Source organism: Choloepus didactylus, chromosome 1 (genome assembly GCF_015220235.1).
Source record: "Choloepus didactylus isolate mChoDid1 chromosome 1, mChoDid1.pri, whole genome shotgun sequence".
Lineage (NCBI taxonomy): Eukaryota > Metazoa > Chordata > Mammalia > Pilosa > Megalonychidae > Choloepus > Choloepus didactylus.
Window position 1 is genome coordinate 149,041,357 of NC_051307.1, and position 16,609 is coordinate 149,057,965.

The window sequence follows — 16,609 nt, forward strand, 5'->3', positions numbered from 1 at the left end:
TGGAAATTCAGGTTTAAAATAGAGACCTCAAGTAAAGGAATTAGCTTCATGTTTGGACAGTGTAATTGAGTCTATGTATTTGCTGCCATCTTGTGGTAGCCTGGTCTTAATTATTTATTGCTATTATATTCTCCCCCACTTGCTCACAAAAAAAAAAAAAAAAAAAGAAAAAGAAAAAATTAAGATGGATTACAAAGCTGTTGAAGAGCTAAATTGCTGAAAAGTAAATTAGGAAGTCAAATCTACAAATCTATGCTTATATAAAGGAATGAATAACACCAAATTATCACTCAGGGATTGTGATAAAATAATTTGTATCTCTTGTGAAATAAATATTCTAAGAAATATAAAACTGTCTCTTTTCATATTCAAATTCAGTACCTCTTATTTTTTTTCAAAGGTGAAAACCATTAATGAAAAGCTTACAATTGGGAAGATTTCAAAGTACTGGTCAGGATTTGTGAACGACGTCTTCACAAATGCTGACAACTTTGGAATTCACGTTCCTGCTGATCTAGATGCGACAGTCAAAGCAGCAATGATTGGTGCTTGTTTCCTCTTTGTACGTATGTTCGTTGAGGGTGTGGGTGATTATTTTTCTCCTTCTCACTTGTCAATTACTATATACCCAGTCTCGTTTTATATGGCTTTTAATCCCCAAAGAGTAACTTTTATGTATGGATGGCTAGTTTGGGACCAACGTTCTTCAGAAATCACAATTTAGGGGCCTGCATTTCTATTAGACCTCTCCATTGTGTCCTCCACTTATACGTCCTCAGAAACTGAGCAACCATTCTCTTTTCGACTTCAGTTTAGATTTTAGGCTTATTTGCCTTTCTAACTGAAAAATAAAATCATGTAAACATAAATATCTCATTATTTGTCCCAAGTAAACTTCAGAACTGATTCACTGTTTAACATTAAGCTAGGGGATATTCAGAATGTAAACAGGGCAGTTTTCATGCCCTCCCAACATGTACACAATGCATGAAATGGCATGAATGAGCTAACGTACCAGTTTCCATTATTACAAAGTTATTATGTCTGCGTCCTTCCTTTCCAACATACAATTTCATTGAAAACATTTTCTTCTTTGGTGTGGAGATTGAGGATGAGAGAACAGAAGTCATAGAATGCCTGTGCCAAAATGATTGTCCATCTCCTGTTGCTAACTTTCCCTTCAATATCTCCCTTATTTTCTACCATTTTCAAAGCACTCACAAAAACTCATGAAATTTCTCAGAGAAAGCTGAATTCTTCCTCTTGTATTTTGTTGTTCTTCAGTGTTTTAATATTCTAAATCTTACAGTTTTATTAATGTGCACTTGTAGTGGAGTAAAACTGTCCCTTTCTACTCTTCTGAAGACACTTACGGAAGCATTAACTAAAAATAATTCACTAGCAGGACACTTAGAATTTAATACAGCAAAGCAAAAGAAGGATTATTTCTCCACAAGTTTTCAAGGAATTAATTTAGCTTACTGGTTCCCTAACATTGGTACAAAGTAGAATGAGCACATGTAGAGGGCTGAATTTTATACTCACTAAGTAGTCACATTCTCAACCCCCATTTTCTTATACAAATCTTATCAATTCCAGTCAACCTTTCCGGTCATCTAATATTTCTTATGTTCTGTATTCTCTCTTACCCGCTTGACAATGCTTTTAATTGGCCACTTCCTGCTTACCCTTCCAATTTGTGTTTATTTTATGCTTGAAATACCAACCCTTCCAAACACACACATACACAGACACACTACACACATAACCTTCTTTCAAGACCTTAATTAAGCCTTTCTAATTAAGTCCCACACTTGATATTTATACTAAAATACGGATAAACTTCACTCTGCCATATGCACCTCTTTTATGTGACATGATAACAAAAATGTACTGCCAACAATAGAACTACAATTTTCTGTTTCTTAAACATCATTATTTTTTATTAATAATTTTCAGAAACCCTTTGTTTTAGTTTTCTAGGACCGTTGTAACCACAACTGAATGGCTTAAAACAACAGAAATTCATCGTCTCATAGTTCTGGAGGCTGGAAAAATCAAGGTGTCAGCAGGGCCATGCTCCATCTGAAACCTGTAGGGCAGAATCCTTCTTGCTTCTCCTAGCTGCTGGTGTTTGCTGACAATCCTTGGCCTTTCTGGGCTTGTCAGTGTATCTTCCCTGCAATCTCTGGTCCTCTGTCTTCTGTATCTGTGTGTGTGTCTGGGTCCACAGTCCATCTTCCTTTAAGGACACCAGTCATACTGGCTTAGGGGACATGTTAATCCATTTTGACCTCCTCATAACTAATCTCATCCTCAAATACCCTATTTTCAAATAAAGTCACTTTCATGGGACCAAGTGTTAGGACTTGAATATGTATTTTGGTGGGATACAATTCAACCCTTAATTCCCCCTAAACATATCTTCCTCTTGAAAAATTACTTTTTCTCTGTTATTGGCCCATATTTGAGAGATTGATGGGTTGTAGAATTAATAAAGGTGAATCTTGGTCCTTGCTACTTAATGTATGACCCAAAATATATCATGTGCACAACTGGGAGCTTTTTGGAAATACAGGCTGTTAGACCCCACTCCAGACCTAGTACATTATAGTGCATTTTTAAGAAGATCTCCAGGTGACTCCTCCATGTACTATAAATTTGAGAAATACTGATAAAGATAACACCAGCAGCTAATTTTTAACTCCAGTGTCTGAGGGAGAAATATATTCACCCAGAATATCTAACAACTCCCATCATTTTTTTTTCTGTTTTCTTCTTACCATAATATTATGAGGGACTTGCATTCTTTTCCAAATATGGGTTTTAAAACAATTTCTCACATGTAGTACCCAAGAAAAGTTACTTATCTCCTTATGTAATTTGATAAGAAGAATTATGTCTTTAATTTTTAAAAACTGTCTCCATTTCATTAGCTTGTGGCGAGAGAAAAACTGCTGGTGTGAAGATACTCCCTTATCCAAAGAAGAAAATTCACAAGTGCAATCTAATTTTTGGTCTCCTCTGGTTCTACGCTACTACTTCATACATACCCCTCCCTACAGCGAGTTCCCTCTGATACAGTTTTCAGTACTTCCTCAGATGACTACCTAATTACTGACCACATAGTCCATGATGATATATCTAATTCCTGTGAAAGGCTGGTGCTTATTACAACTCCTGGCACTGACCCAGAATGCTCTACTATCTAATTCTGCAGTCTTGATCACCCAAAATTTGACTGGTGATATCATACTGATTCAGATGAGGTTCCCAAATTACTTGTATTCTGAAAATTAGATGTATAATTATCATGAAGCTTAGAACTTTTTGATTTTTTTCCTACTGATAAATCACATGTTGCTGGGACACCACTGAGAAATATAATTGCTTTACATAATCAAAGCTTGCATTCAGGCTTTTTATCTTAATTGTTGCCTTTTTGTAAATTCACTCATATTCACAGTTTACTTATTTGTAGGATTTTATGTTCTTTGAACATTCACTGGCTGGATTATAACAAGCAAGATGACGAAAATAAAATATGCGGAACTTATTTCAGTAAGTAAAAGGCAAGTTTAAATGATCTCTTTCCCTTTGAAGATGTCTATATTTGATGTTATCTAATAATTCTTTTTCATTTTCTTCTAGAAATCCCTTGGGCTCAGGATTTCATTTCTGAATGGGTTAAGTATTTGTTTTTTTTTGTAACAAAATTTTAATTGTGATATTTATTAAAACATAATCTGATGAGGTAATTATCTAGTTGTGAATTCATGATAGCTAAACACACAATTATTGGCTTGAGCACAAAGTTGCTTTGAGAGATTATCATTCTTTCTTTGTATCCTTTTGAAGTTCTTGCATGGGTAAGCATGAAAGATGAGAACTGAGGCTTTCAGCATCACTGATGAAAATTCAATGTTTAGAGAACACTTTGAAGTTTGTCTGGTAGTAAGGGTAATTACTAATCAAAAGGACTGGATTTTAAAGATACGTTTTCAAAAGTTTTCTCTTTTGACTTTGTTTTTCAGTTTTCTTATCGTAGTGAGATATGTTTACATTGGAAAAGTTAAGTGTTTGGTAAATATTATGTGTAAAGATGAGGACAAAGATAGACAAAAGCAATTCATTCTAGGGGCAAGAGGCTCATATACATTCCACAGAGAAGCTAATATTTACAAATAAAAGTATGGTTTAAATACCTACCCATGCCAGAGACTTAAATAAGCATATAAACAGACTTCTACTTTAGTAAATGCAGAGGCATATATCAGGAATTATATTTAGTTGCAGTGAAAGTTCAGTCAATAAAAGGATCTAAGACTGAACAATGGAGAAACTCTAGACATTGGGGGAAAAAAAAAACAAGAACAAACAAAACTTAATCCATGAGACAAATGCAGAAGTCAGGGAGTACAGTAAATTTAATTAATGAATACCTCCCATATTAATATTTTTGGAGTCCTCCAGGTTAATATGCCCTAGTTATCCAAGTATTTCCAAAGCCCACATGAAAGGAAAATTTCTTTCTCAATGAATAATGATAAGTTTTCTCCCCTTTCCAGAAAGGAGGAATGGATTTGTTTTAAGCAAGGTGCCATGTAGACTTTCAGGCTCTACTTTAGAAATTATAAAAATACTACCTAAATATCGCTCCACATATAAAGGTGTTAGAGAAACTCCAGGCAGTTTCCCACTTAGAAGAGGGAGTGGGTTCCAAGCAGCTGTCACTAAATTGGCTGTTTGAAAGGAAGAATCTAGAAATAACATATATGGTAGTTAAGTTCCCAAAATAGCCTACAAATATCAATTTAGTTCCAGATTCTGGGGATAGTAGGGGCTTTATGTTGTAAGATTGAAAGGAAAAGTGTCTCTTCACCATTTTCTGGTTCAGTTTCATTTAGCATTCTTTGTCCTCACTTTATACCTTTTCTGATAATCCATTTTCTTGGCATGCAGGAAATATATATTGCCTCAGTTAACCATAAGAGTTCTTCTTGTGGGGCAGAGCAGTGTAGAACCCATCCATCAAAAATAACCAAGCTTCAAAACAACACTCAACCTTCTTCCAGTCATACCTGCTATTCCTCCAGGGTAGCTGGTATTATCCACATGTTGGAGGCAAGGTGGTTGTTCCGGTTTGCTAACGCTGCTATTATGCAAAATACCAGAAATGGATTGGCCTTTACAAAAGGGGATTTATTAGGTTACAAAGTTACAGTACTAAGGCCATAAAATTGTCCAAACTAAGGCATCAACAAGAGGATGCCTTCACTAAAGTAAGGCCAATGGCACCCAGAAAACCTCTGTCAGCTGGGAGGTCATGTGGCTGGTGTCTGCTGGTCTTTTGCTTCTGGGTTGCATTGCTTCAGCTTCTGATTCCAGTGGCTTTCTCTTTAAGCATCTGTGGTTCCTCACCTAGCTTCTGTGGGGCAAACTCTGGGCTTCATCTCCAAGCTTAGCATCTCCAAACATCCTACTGTCTGCATCTTCCAGTGTCCCCAAGTGTCTGTGTCTGTGTCTGTGTCTGTCGGCTCTTAGTTTCTCCTGGGAGCAAACTCTGGATTACATATCTTAACTTCTCTCCAAAATGTCCTTCTCAGCTTCTCTGAATTCCTCCTCCAGAGGAAAGGACTCCAGCAATCTAATTAGGATCTACCCTGGATGGGCAGGGTAACATCTTCATGGAAATAATTTAATCAAAGTTCTCATCCACTGTTGGGTGATTCACATTTCAATGGAAGCACTCAATCAAAAGTAATAAGATTGGATTACAAGATCATGGCTCTTCTGGGGTCCATAACAGTTTCTTGTATGATGGAAAGGAAAAGTGTCCACCACCATTTTCTGGTTAAGTTTCCTTTAGCATTCTTTGTCCTTACTTTACACCTTTTCTGACAATCCCTTCCCTTGGCATGCAGAAAATATATATTGCCTCAGTCAACCATAAGAGGTCTTCTCATGGGGCAGAGCAGTCTATACCCCATCCATCAAAAATCACCAAGCTTCAAAACAACACTCAACTTTCTTCCAGTCATACCTTCCATTCCTCCAGTGTAGCTGGTATTACCCACATGTTGGAGGCAAGGTGTTCATGAGGGGAAGAGGGAGTCCTGCTGTGTGAAAGCCGTCACTCTGAATTTAGCTCTACTGTTTGCTAGCTGTGCAGCCTTAAACTTAGCACTTAGCCTTTCTGAACAGTGGTTTCTTCCCACCTGCTACCTTGCAGAGTTATGGTGATGGTTCAGGGGAACTTAGAAATTCTTCTCTTTTCCCTTAAACTTTTTCAATGAAGGTGTGTATGATTTATGGTCATTTATAACCAACTGAAGGAAATTGTATTTTTAAAGCTGATGCCTAATTAACTAATAATATAGAGAACAATAGCTAACATTTTCCGAGGACTTATTACATGCCAGGCACCACACTTTACATGAATTCCTGTTGGGGTAACAAAATGAAATGGAAACAAAGCAATATATCAGGCAGTGTATTAAAGGTTATGTCTGAGAATTTGTTTTTCCCCCTCCTTACCCTATACTCCTGTCCCATGCCCCAAATTTGCTTCCTAAAGATGATCTTCTTCTTGTCCTTTACTTTGGATTTCTAAAATGAAAAGTTTTTATAATAGGTTTTCACAACAGTATCAGTTGACTTTCATAATAGGGCAGGAATAGGAAAAAGAAAAAGCCACTTGTAAATACTGTATTTTTATATGAAAAATAGCTTCTAATTTTTTAAAGATATTTAAGCAAATCCTAAAAATAGTGGAAAGAGCTAGTTCATGTCTACATATACTGGAGAACCACTAAAGATAAAAAAATTTTAATTTGACCTCATTTTTTTTAATTAAATTCAGTTTTATTGAAATACATTCACACACCATACAATCATCCATGATATACAATCCACTGTCCACAGTATGATAACATAGTTATGTGTTCATCACCACAATCTATCTCTGAACATTTTCCTTACATCAGAAAGAACCAGAACAAGAATAAAAAATAAAAGTGAAAAAAGAACACCCAAATCATCCCCCCATCCCACCCCATTTGTCCTTTAGTTTTTATCCCCATTCCTCCACTCATCCATACACTAGATAAAGGGGGTGTGATCCACAAGGTCTTCACAATCACGCTGTCACCCCTTGAAATCTACATTATTATATAATTGTCTTCAGGAGTCCAGACTGCTGGGTTGGAGTTTGGTAGTTTCAGTATTTACTTCTAGCTATTCCAATACATTAAAGCCTAAGAGGTGTTATCTATATAGTGCATAAGAATGTCCACCAGAGTGACCTCTCGACTCCATTTGGAATCTCTCAGCCACTGAAACTATTTCGTCTCATTTTGCTTCCCCCTTTTGGTTTGACCTCATTTTTATAAAAACCTGCTACCATGCTTTGTTCCTGAAGGGGCATACCCATACCACAACAAACTAGGACCCATCCTATCTGCCCATCTTATTAAAGTGAAATTATTCTTTCTATCTCTTCTATGCTCTGCTTTTCTCTTTTTCACCAAACATAAGTCCCTGAGAGACTAACAAGACCTTTGATTTTCAGTGAAATTCTAAGGCTCTGGAATGACGCAGGTCTTGCCTGCATCACTTTCCTGGTTAACTGCCTTTCCTGGGCTCCATTAGGCAGTTGGAGGGCAGACTCCATCTCTGTGTCCTCCAAGATGTATCAGGAAAGATTTGACAAGGTTCAAATGCCTCCCATTCATAGTTTAATTCATTCATTTAATAAATAATTACTGACTCCCTCTTATATGCCAGAAATAGATACATTCCCTTCTCCTATGAAGCAAAACAAAAATTTGTTGAAGACATTGCAATTAATCTAATAAAGATACAAACAAAGGTTAGATTTCAAACATGGGAAGTGTTTAAAGGAGATGGACAAGAGGCTAAGGAAGGGGTGTTTAACCTGGTCAGGGAATGAGGGAACGATGGTGGGTTTAATATGTGAAGAATAGAAAAGAGATAAATAAAGAGGAGAAAAAAGAATATTTTAGGCTGAGGTTCTAACATTCACAAAGGCACTGTGATGGGGGAAGAGCAGGACAAGACAATTTCAAGTTCCTGTTGGAACTAATAGAGGCAGAATACAAAAATATAATCATATGTGATGATAAACACCAATGAATAGTCTAACACTCAATATCTAAAACGAGAAGGGCAGTGTGACTGAGTTCAGACGGTGAAGTGGAATGTGGTGCAAGAAGAGGATAAAAAGATCCTGTAGGCCATGTTAAAGATTTCAGAATCTGTCCTATTAGCAAAAGCATCTGGTGAAAGTTTCTAAGGTGAGAGTTGATGATGCAGAGTAAAGTTTAGATTGGTGAGAGGGCCAGAGAGGATGCTCATGGGCCAGTTAGTAGGTTACTGTAGTAGGTTAGGTGACAGGTGATGGTGGCTTGGATTAACATGGAAGTCCTACAAAGGGAGAGAAATGAGCAGGTTCAAGGTATATGTAGGTTGAAGGTATATGTTGGGTTGAAAATGGGGATTTGAGGGAGAAAAGCAATTTTTGGCTTCTGACATCTTCTTACAGAGGGAACATAAGAAGAGGACCTAGTTTTGAGGAAAAGAGCATGGATTCAGTTTTAGGCATGTTGAATTCATATTGTCTTTAATTCTTCCAAAAGGAGATGTCAAATGGGCAGGTGGCATCTTTTCATCTAATATATTTCTGAACAGAGAGATGACTGATCTCTGGTTTATTTCAAGAATGTCCCTAAGAAATATTTTAAAACATGCAAAAACAATGAATGAATGAATGAGTTCATTCATTCATTCAAGTTATATTTTACGGAACTATGTATAAGATTTGGCCTGAGGATATTATGTCAAATAGCACATTGCCTCTACTTTAAAGATTCGTTCAGCAAATATTTTTTGAGTGCATACTAGGTCCAGAGGCACTGATGTCATCATTAAGGTACAGCAGTAAACAAAAGGAACAGGGTACCTGCCTTTGTGGAGCTTGCATTCGAATAGAGGCAGATAATAAACCAACAGATAACAAAAAATGTAATCATATGTGATGATAAACAACAGTGAAGAGTCTAACACTCTATCTAAAACACGAAGCTGTATTTGCTGTTTGCTTAAATAAGGGGAGAAATGTGCTTGTGAAAAACAGTTTCAAAGCAAAGAAGAAAGCTTATCTTATAGGCTTATAGGGCTTTGGGAAGTATGGCTGTTAGAAGCTGGTGTGTTGATTTACATGCCATGGAAACATGTTTACCAGAATAAGACTGTTGCTGACTGGCTGACTTTCAGAAATTTGTTCACTGGAGTGAAGCTCTGATTAGCTGACTCTCAGAAGTGAGATGGAGGGGATGCCACTGGTTGATACACTTTAGAAGCGTGTGTACTGCTGTGAAACTGTCATTAAATGATTAAACATGTTTAATACTACTTCTGATTATAACTCATTGCATGGTGATAACAATCATCTCTTTCCTAGGAGGGTGGGAACTTTATATTCTCAACACTATGAAGAAAAATAATTCAGGATAAAGAAACAGAAAGAAATTGGAGGTGTTTTTACATTTGAGCAGAGACCCCACCACCACCACCACCACCAAATAAGGAAGCAAGTCAAAGAACATTTACTGAGAATTCTAAGAAGATGGAAAAACAAGTGCAAAGTCTCTGAGTAAAGAGCAGGCTGGGCAAATTTAGGGAACACAGGAAGTCTGTGTGACAGGATTATAGTGAGCAAGAGGGAGAAGGGTATAAGTTGCAAGAGGAAGGTGGCTAGTGACTAGACCATACAGCGTTTTGTAAGTCATGGCAAGGAAGGGGAATTAAAATCTGGCACTTGATTGGACATGGACATTAAGGTGTATTAAGAACTCAAGAATAACTCCTCAGTTTCTGTCTAGTGCCAGTGTCTGTTGCAGGAATCTGAAAGTATGGCAACACCAAAACACGTGCAATTCAGAATTACAGATGCCATGATAAAAGAATGTACATGAAGGCATGAAAGAGTAAGACTTCAACGCCATTTATGGTGGGTGGATAGAAACTTTAGAGGGGAGGTATCCTTCCCACTCCATAATATCCTGAACAAAGAAGACTAAAACTGATTACATAAAGCACCCATACTCCTCTACAAAACAGACATTTTGGTACATGATTTGAAGACTCAGGTTACAGCCTAAACAATGTAGATAGCACTTCAATGAAATTCTGATGCATTTGAGCCTTAAATAGAAGTTTATATACACATATAATAATTTTTTATTATCAGGAAGAGAAAAAACAGAAAAGGAAATAAACTTTCAAGACCACAATTTCCTCTTATTCTTGTGTTTTTTGTTCTACGTCATAATCTCTCTAATTGTTAATTACGGGAAGAGGAAAATATTGTTTATGATATTTTGACATTCTCATACTCAGAAATAAATTTAAAAAATTTAATTTTGTTTTTTAATCTCTCCTTATATTTATGCTTTGAAATATGTGAATTATCTTAGAAGGAAAAGTCTTTTGAATAAAAATTCTCTAAATGCAAATGGATTTTCTTACACTATGAGATTTTTGCCATAAAGGAGCCAGCTGGCTTAAGATGATCCAAAGTGCACAGATGTTAAACACTTACTAGTTCAACAATACCACCACCTATCTCAAGAATAACAGAACAATAACCTTTTAAAAAAGTATAGAACTTGATTTACCATAGTGACCCTTCAATCAATGTGTTTTTCTTTTTCATCATGTTGATTTTCTATTTCTATTTTAATGTTGTTTTATTTTGTGTCTTCTGGTTGATGATAGTAAATAAAAACAGTTTCTTATGAGAACTGAAAAGTAAAAAGAGAAGAGATAAAGAAAAAAAACAGTATTTTGGTGAGTTTAACAAATATTTGTGATCTGTTTCCAGTCTCCAATGACTGTTGCAGCACTGTTTCTATGAGACAATGTTCTGTGGTCCAAACAGCTGATTTATAAATAAATTTAAAGAATGACAAAAAAAGGTCAGTATTGTACTTAATGATACATTTCATGGCTTACCATAAATGCTCGGGTATAAAAATTTAGAAATCACAAATTAAAATAATTTAAATTAAATAATTAAAAATAATTATTTATTTTAAAAAGAAAATATAAAGTAATTGAAAACTTGGAAAATAAAAGAAGAAAGCCCTAGTAGATTTTTCTGAGTTGATATTTTATAAATATCTGCCAGGTATTATTACCAAAATAACTGAAAATGTGTTTTCAAGGCATTTCTTTTTTAATAATAAATATATGATTTTACACATCAAGTTGATATTTCAAATATTATGAAACTTTAGGATTTTGCCTGAAACAAAGCTAAAATATGTTGCACTTTTCTTGAATACATAAAACCTAGCATTAAAGGGCATGTGTTGGGCACTACGCTAGACTTCTAACATACATTTCTTCATCTAATTTCAATACAGCCAGCAAAATCATTATTATAAGCCCAGATACACAGATGAAGAAATTGATGCTCAAAAAAGAGAAATAACTTGCCAGATTTACAAAGCTGCTAGCATCTTGTTTACTTCCTATGGTGAGAATGTCAGTAAATAAGAGATAGCAGAAGAACTTTTAAAATACATAGACTGAGAAAGAACTTGGTAATCTAGGAGAGAGGTCCTCTAAGCTCTTTCATTCTCACCAATAGTATATGCTATGAGAGTAGCAATGTATAAACAACAACTGAAAATCTTTCAGCCACTGACAGTATGTCTGTGTTGGTATTTTTATAGATATCTCTGTGGACACTCTCCTATACATATAAAAGATTATACAGTCAGTGTGCAAACTTGAAAAAAATCTTTTTGGGAAAAGGTTTAAGTGATATTGGAGTAATTAAAAATCAAACTTTGAAAATATAGATTTATAAATATTTCCTGTTTTCACTAAATTGTAAATATTTGTCTCTCACATGATTGTTTTTCAACTTTCATTTAGCGTAAGCAAATAATTAATTAATATAATCTCAGTATTCATTTTGGCACATATACCATATTCTCAAGTACACTGAATGTTTTCAAATACATTCTTTTATTAAGTATGTTGAAGGCTAGCAACGGAAAATACATAGAAAGGCAAATAGAGAAATAAAAAGTTCTTCCTTTTTAAAAACAAGCATACTGTTTCATATCCAGTTATATGCGTGTATGTAATACATACTTTTTAATAAGTCTTTCATGCTGCAGGTGGCAGCAACAGTTCACATTAATTATTACAGCTCTCGGTTTAGCTACACCAGCAGAATCATGAAAATACAAATTTCGATTGAGTTTTGACTTTGTCTTTTCTATAATTTGGGAAACAAAACAGACTGATTTGGGTGTGAGAGGGTGAACGCTAGTGTTATTTTTCTTATCAAATGAGAAAGAGACCAAGTTGATTGATGCGTAAAGCACGCCACAAGAGTTTAGTAAATACTATTTCTGATGAACAGTACTGAATACAGTTTCATGCAATTTAGTGAATGCATACATTCCTAGTTTTTTCCAAGGAAACTAAGTAGCATTGATTTATCAAATATTTCAATAAAGGCAACCGTAAGGAGGAAGTCCATAATTGAAAGTAGATTCCCAATGTGATGATCTGTTCCCCACTTAAGAGCTAAACAATCATTACACACAATCTGAGATTACTTAAAATTCTGCAGGAAATCTCTTCATTTTGATCATTTGCATGTTGCCTCTTAATCATCTTCACATGAAATTTATAGGCAGATGCAAGAAAAATAATGAAGCCCTGCTCTTCCTGGTTTGGTGATTCAAGGTCAGCAAGCAACGGTGAGTAGGTCTGACTATGGATGCAAATGCCTCACTATTTCTAAATCTGTTTTTAAGATAATGAAGTCACAGGAACACAAAAACCACAATAAATATTCTATCTAGAAATGGGGTGGAGATAGAAGCAGGAAAAAAGCAATACAAAATAAAGAGAAATCAACTTTATTCTGTATGAGCTATTTACAACCCAGGCTGCAGGTTTAAATCATATTGGGGATTTTTTTTTTTTTTTTAATACCAGTATCCAAGCCTCATTCCAGATCGATTAAGTCAAAATCCCTAGCAGTTTCTTCTGGCCAGTGTATTTGTTTTTAAAAAATTTACACAGGTAATTCTAATGTGCAGCCAGTGTCATAAACAACTTCCTATCTTATCCTGACAAAGTAGTACAAATTTTATTTTAAAGTCCAAATCCCAAATATTCAACTACTCAAAAGCTTCAGTAATCTGGTTCTATGTCACCTACACATACTCCCCTTTGGCCTGAACCCTTTGTAGTACAATCATGACCCTTTGGCATCCCGAAGGAGATCCCCAGTCTATTTTCTTTAATCCCTGTTTCAAATATACTAAATGTGAGATAACAATAAAATAGTGGTACCAGTGTATATTTGTAGAATTCTTTAGAGTTTCTCAAAGTACTTCCAGACATATGATCTGAGTAGGGACTCAAAGAAAATTTGCAGAGAACATTGGAGTATAGGTTCCATGTTTTGAAGACTTAGAAACTGAGAAGTAGAAAAATTAAATCATTTTCTTTTACTTTATGCCCACAGATATTTTTACCATACCAGAATATATATAAAAAAGACTATAAATAAATATGTAAAATGCTCAACAGTGGTGAACTGTTTAATAAATGAGGATTCACAGATAGAATGGAATTCTCTTTTCTTTAAATGAGAGTACTAATCAGATAGATGATAGGTAGAATAGAGAGGTAGATAGGATAAAAAAAATCTGTAATATTGTAGCTAGAGAAAAAAAGTTATTCTGCAAAAGTATACAGAACTGTGACTCACTTTATGTAAAATCAAAACTCATTACAGGCGACGTGTGTGTGCAAGTATGAGACAGATGCAGAGAAAGAAACAGAAAGACAGAGAGAAATGGAAAAGGTTAAATTTCCTATTTTCTGTAGCAGAAGCACAGGTATACAAATCACACAAAGCCTTACAATTTTTTAGATATGTGTTTAAAATAATGACAGAAGGACATAGGTCTGCTCTAAGGTATTTTAAATTTGTAATTCACTCCTTCACAAGCATGTGCTAAATCTTCTGATCCAACAGTGGAATTATAAAGATTTGAGAGAAATTTTAAGCTCCTAGGTAGAAGTCTAAGGAAACCATATGATCATGATCAAAACCCAGCAGCATTTATTCATTCCCTGTGGCAAAATTCTTCCCTGAATAGGTTTCTGGATTATGTTAGTTGGATGCTCTATTGAGTTGGGTTACCCTATCTGTTCTGGCTAGGGAGAGTTCTGGTCTACCAAACAGTTGGGAGAAAGAGGCTTGCATTCATAAATGGGAGTATATATATGTGTCTGCATAATTCCTTATCAACCAAGTCACAGAACCACAGGAATATTATTGGTTTTCAGGACTTTTTCTCAGAGTAGAACTAGAGATATTTGAACAGTTGCATCCTCAGGTAAGAATTAAAATGAAAAACAAAATCTCTGGAGTATGTCCAGGCATAGACTGATGTTTACTCTGTATGGGAAGTTAATATACAATAAAGGAGGTTTTTCAAAGCAAGAGGTTAGGATGTTTATTTATTGAATAATCATTCAATAAATTCTACTAAGGATATCAAATTAGCCAATATGAAGCCAATCTTGGCTGACTAGTTCACTTCCAACTCACCTCTTTCTTGCCAGTTTCAGCTATGGAGACAATGTGTGTGTGGCATGTGTTTGAGAGAGACAGGAAAGAAAATGTAAAGGTTAAATTTCCTATTTCCTATAGTGGCTGTGCAGCTATGCAATCATCTAAAAGCCATATCAGTGTTTTCTAGATATATATTTAAAAGGATGGCAGTCAGTATTTAGGTCTTCCTTCTATAGACCTAGGTCTACTCTAAAACTAATTACTTTCTCAGCTTCCTTGTATCTAAAGATGCCCTTGAAACACAAATCTTGTCAATGAAACAAGTCAAGAGGACTTCCAGTAAAGCACTTGCTTTTCTGTTAAAAGGGGCAGATGTGGCAGGCTTTATTTTTCTGCCTGAGTCTTCCTCCTTGGAACATGATATGGTGTCTAGACATATAACAACAATCTTATGATTAGTCAACAAGCTAATACTCTAAGGAAGAGAACCCAAAAAATAGAATGGCATGGGTCTTGAATACCATAATGAAGCTTATGTTTCTGTCCTTGACTTATTCCCAGATTCTTAAGTAGGATCATTAATGATTTTATTGCTTAATCTACAAGTATTTAGGTGGACTGAAACATGAAGCTGAAAATATTGCTAACTGATAAAACCATTTAGAAAAATCAAAGTATTATTTTAGACCACATACAAACATGAATCTAGATATAAAATTAAAGCCATAAAATTAAAGAAGATTAAAATTTTCTGTTGTGCAAAATGCAACATGAATTTAGAAAAAGGAAAAGAAAAAGATTGCAACATGAAAAAGTCAAAGTACTTTTTTAGTAAAAAGTACTAAAGTACTTTCCTCATAATAAGGAAAGACTTTTAAAAAAATAAGCATAACACAAAACATAAAAATCACTAAAAACAAATATTAATGGCCAGTAAAAATGAAATTATGTTAAAATTGTCAGTTAAAGGAATGAATCAGACTAGAAAAGATCCAAGTTTTTGAATTATCAATTGCTATCAAAGGGTCAAGAAAGCAGCCCTGTTTATACACTCTTTGTGAGAGTGTGAATCAGTATAATTAATAAGAGAAGATTTTGGCATCAAGTGTAAAATTTTAAATGTATGTATTAGTTGGAAAAGCAATTTTGTTTTCTTGGAATTTATCCCATAGATGTATTAAATAATTTCCAAAGTCTTCAAAGATATATATGTACCAGGGTGCTTATTGCTACATTGTTTTAATATTCAATAATAACATGAATGGAGACATCCTAAATGCTTACTGATGGTGAACTGGTTAATAACTGATGGTTCATACATAGAATGGAATTCTCTTTCCTTAAAATGAGATAGATTAATATATTTTTGAGAGAGAGTAGAAAGAGAGAGTGGAAAATATCTATAATATAGTAGATAGAGTAAGAACAAGTGACTTTGCAGAAGTATGATTCACTTTTGTAAAAACAAAAATAATCAAGAAAGGGTGTTCTTAAATATAAAAATCTAGGAAATAGATACCAAAATTGTAATAGTGGTTATTTCAGAGTAAGGACAGCAATAATGGGAATTGATTAGTACTCTATTTATTTCTATACTTTATAAATATTGGTACAAGTCCATTTTATACAATACAAATAATATTTTAAGTGTAGCTATTTTTAAAAACAAATTATTCAGATTTTTCTAAGGAATAATTTTTTTCACAGGAAAAAAATTTAAAGATAAATTAACAAGCCCCCTCTCTTTTTCATTATGACTAATTCTAACATTTTCTTTTATTATTTTCTAAACGAGTTCATATATGACACATATCTATTTCCATTTGGTTTCATTGATTGATTTGTCATAATAGCCAACCTTTCAGCAAAAGATATACCAGGTTTGCTGAGGTTTATTATGACAACCAACAAAGGTTAAATTTCAGCCCAATAATATTCTACTCACATAATTCAGTAGAAGTCTGACTAGGA

The 16,609-nt window shown here is 34.6% G+C and overlaps 1 protein-coding gene across 4 annotated transcripts in view; it reads left to right on the plus strand.

Annotated features, from left to right (window-relative positions):
* PLSCR5 (phospholipid scramblase family member 5) overlaps positions 1-16,609 on the plus strand; it is a 33,809-nt gene that overhangs the window by 16,412 nt on the left and 788 nt on the right. Inside the window, exons 6-9 of one of the 4 annotated variants that reach the window (XR_005217886.1) lie at positions 401-562; positions 3,482-3,561; positions 3,652-3,686; positions 9,482-10,738. Coding sequence is in view for 2 of the 4 variants with exons in the window: in XM_037843077.1 (XP_037699005.1) it covers positions 401-724 (324 nt within the window). In the remaining 2 variants the exon portion in view is untranslated. Of the gene's footprint in view, positions 1-400; positions 878-3,481; positions 3,562-3,651; positions 4,217-9,481; positions 10,739-16,609 lie in introns of those variants that run through there. The other 3 variants (XR_005217887.1, XM_037843086.1, XM_037843077.1) reach the window with 3 other exon arrangements.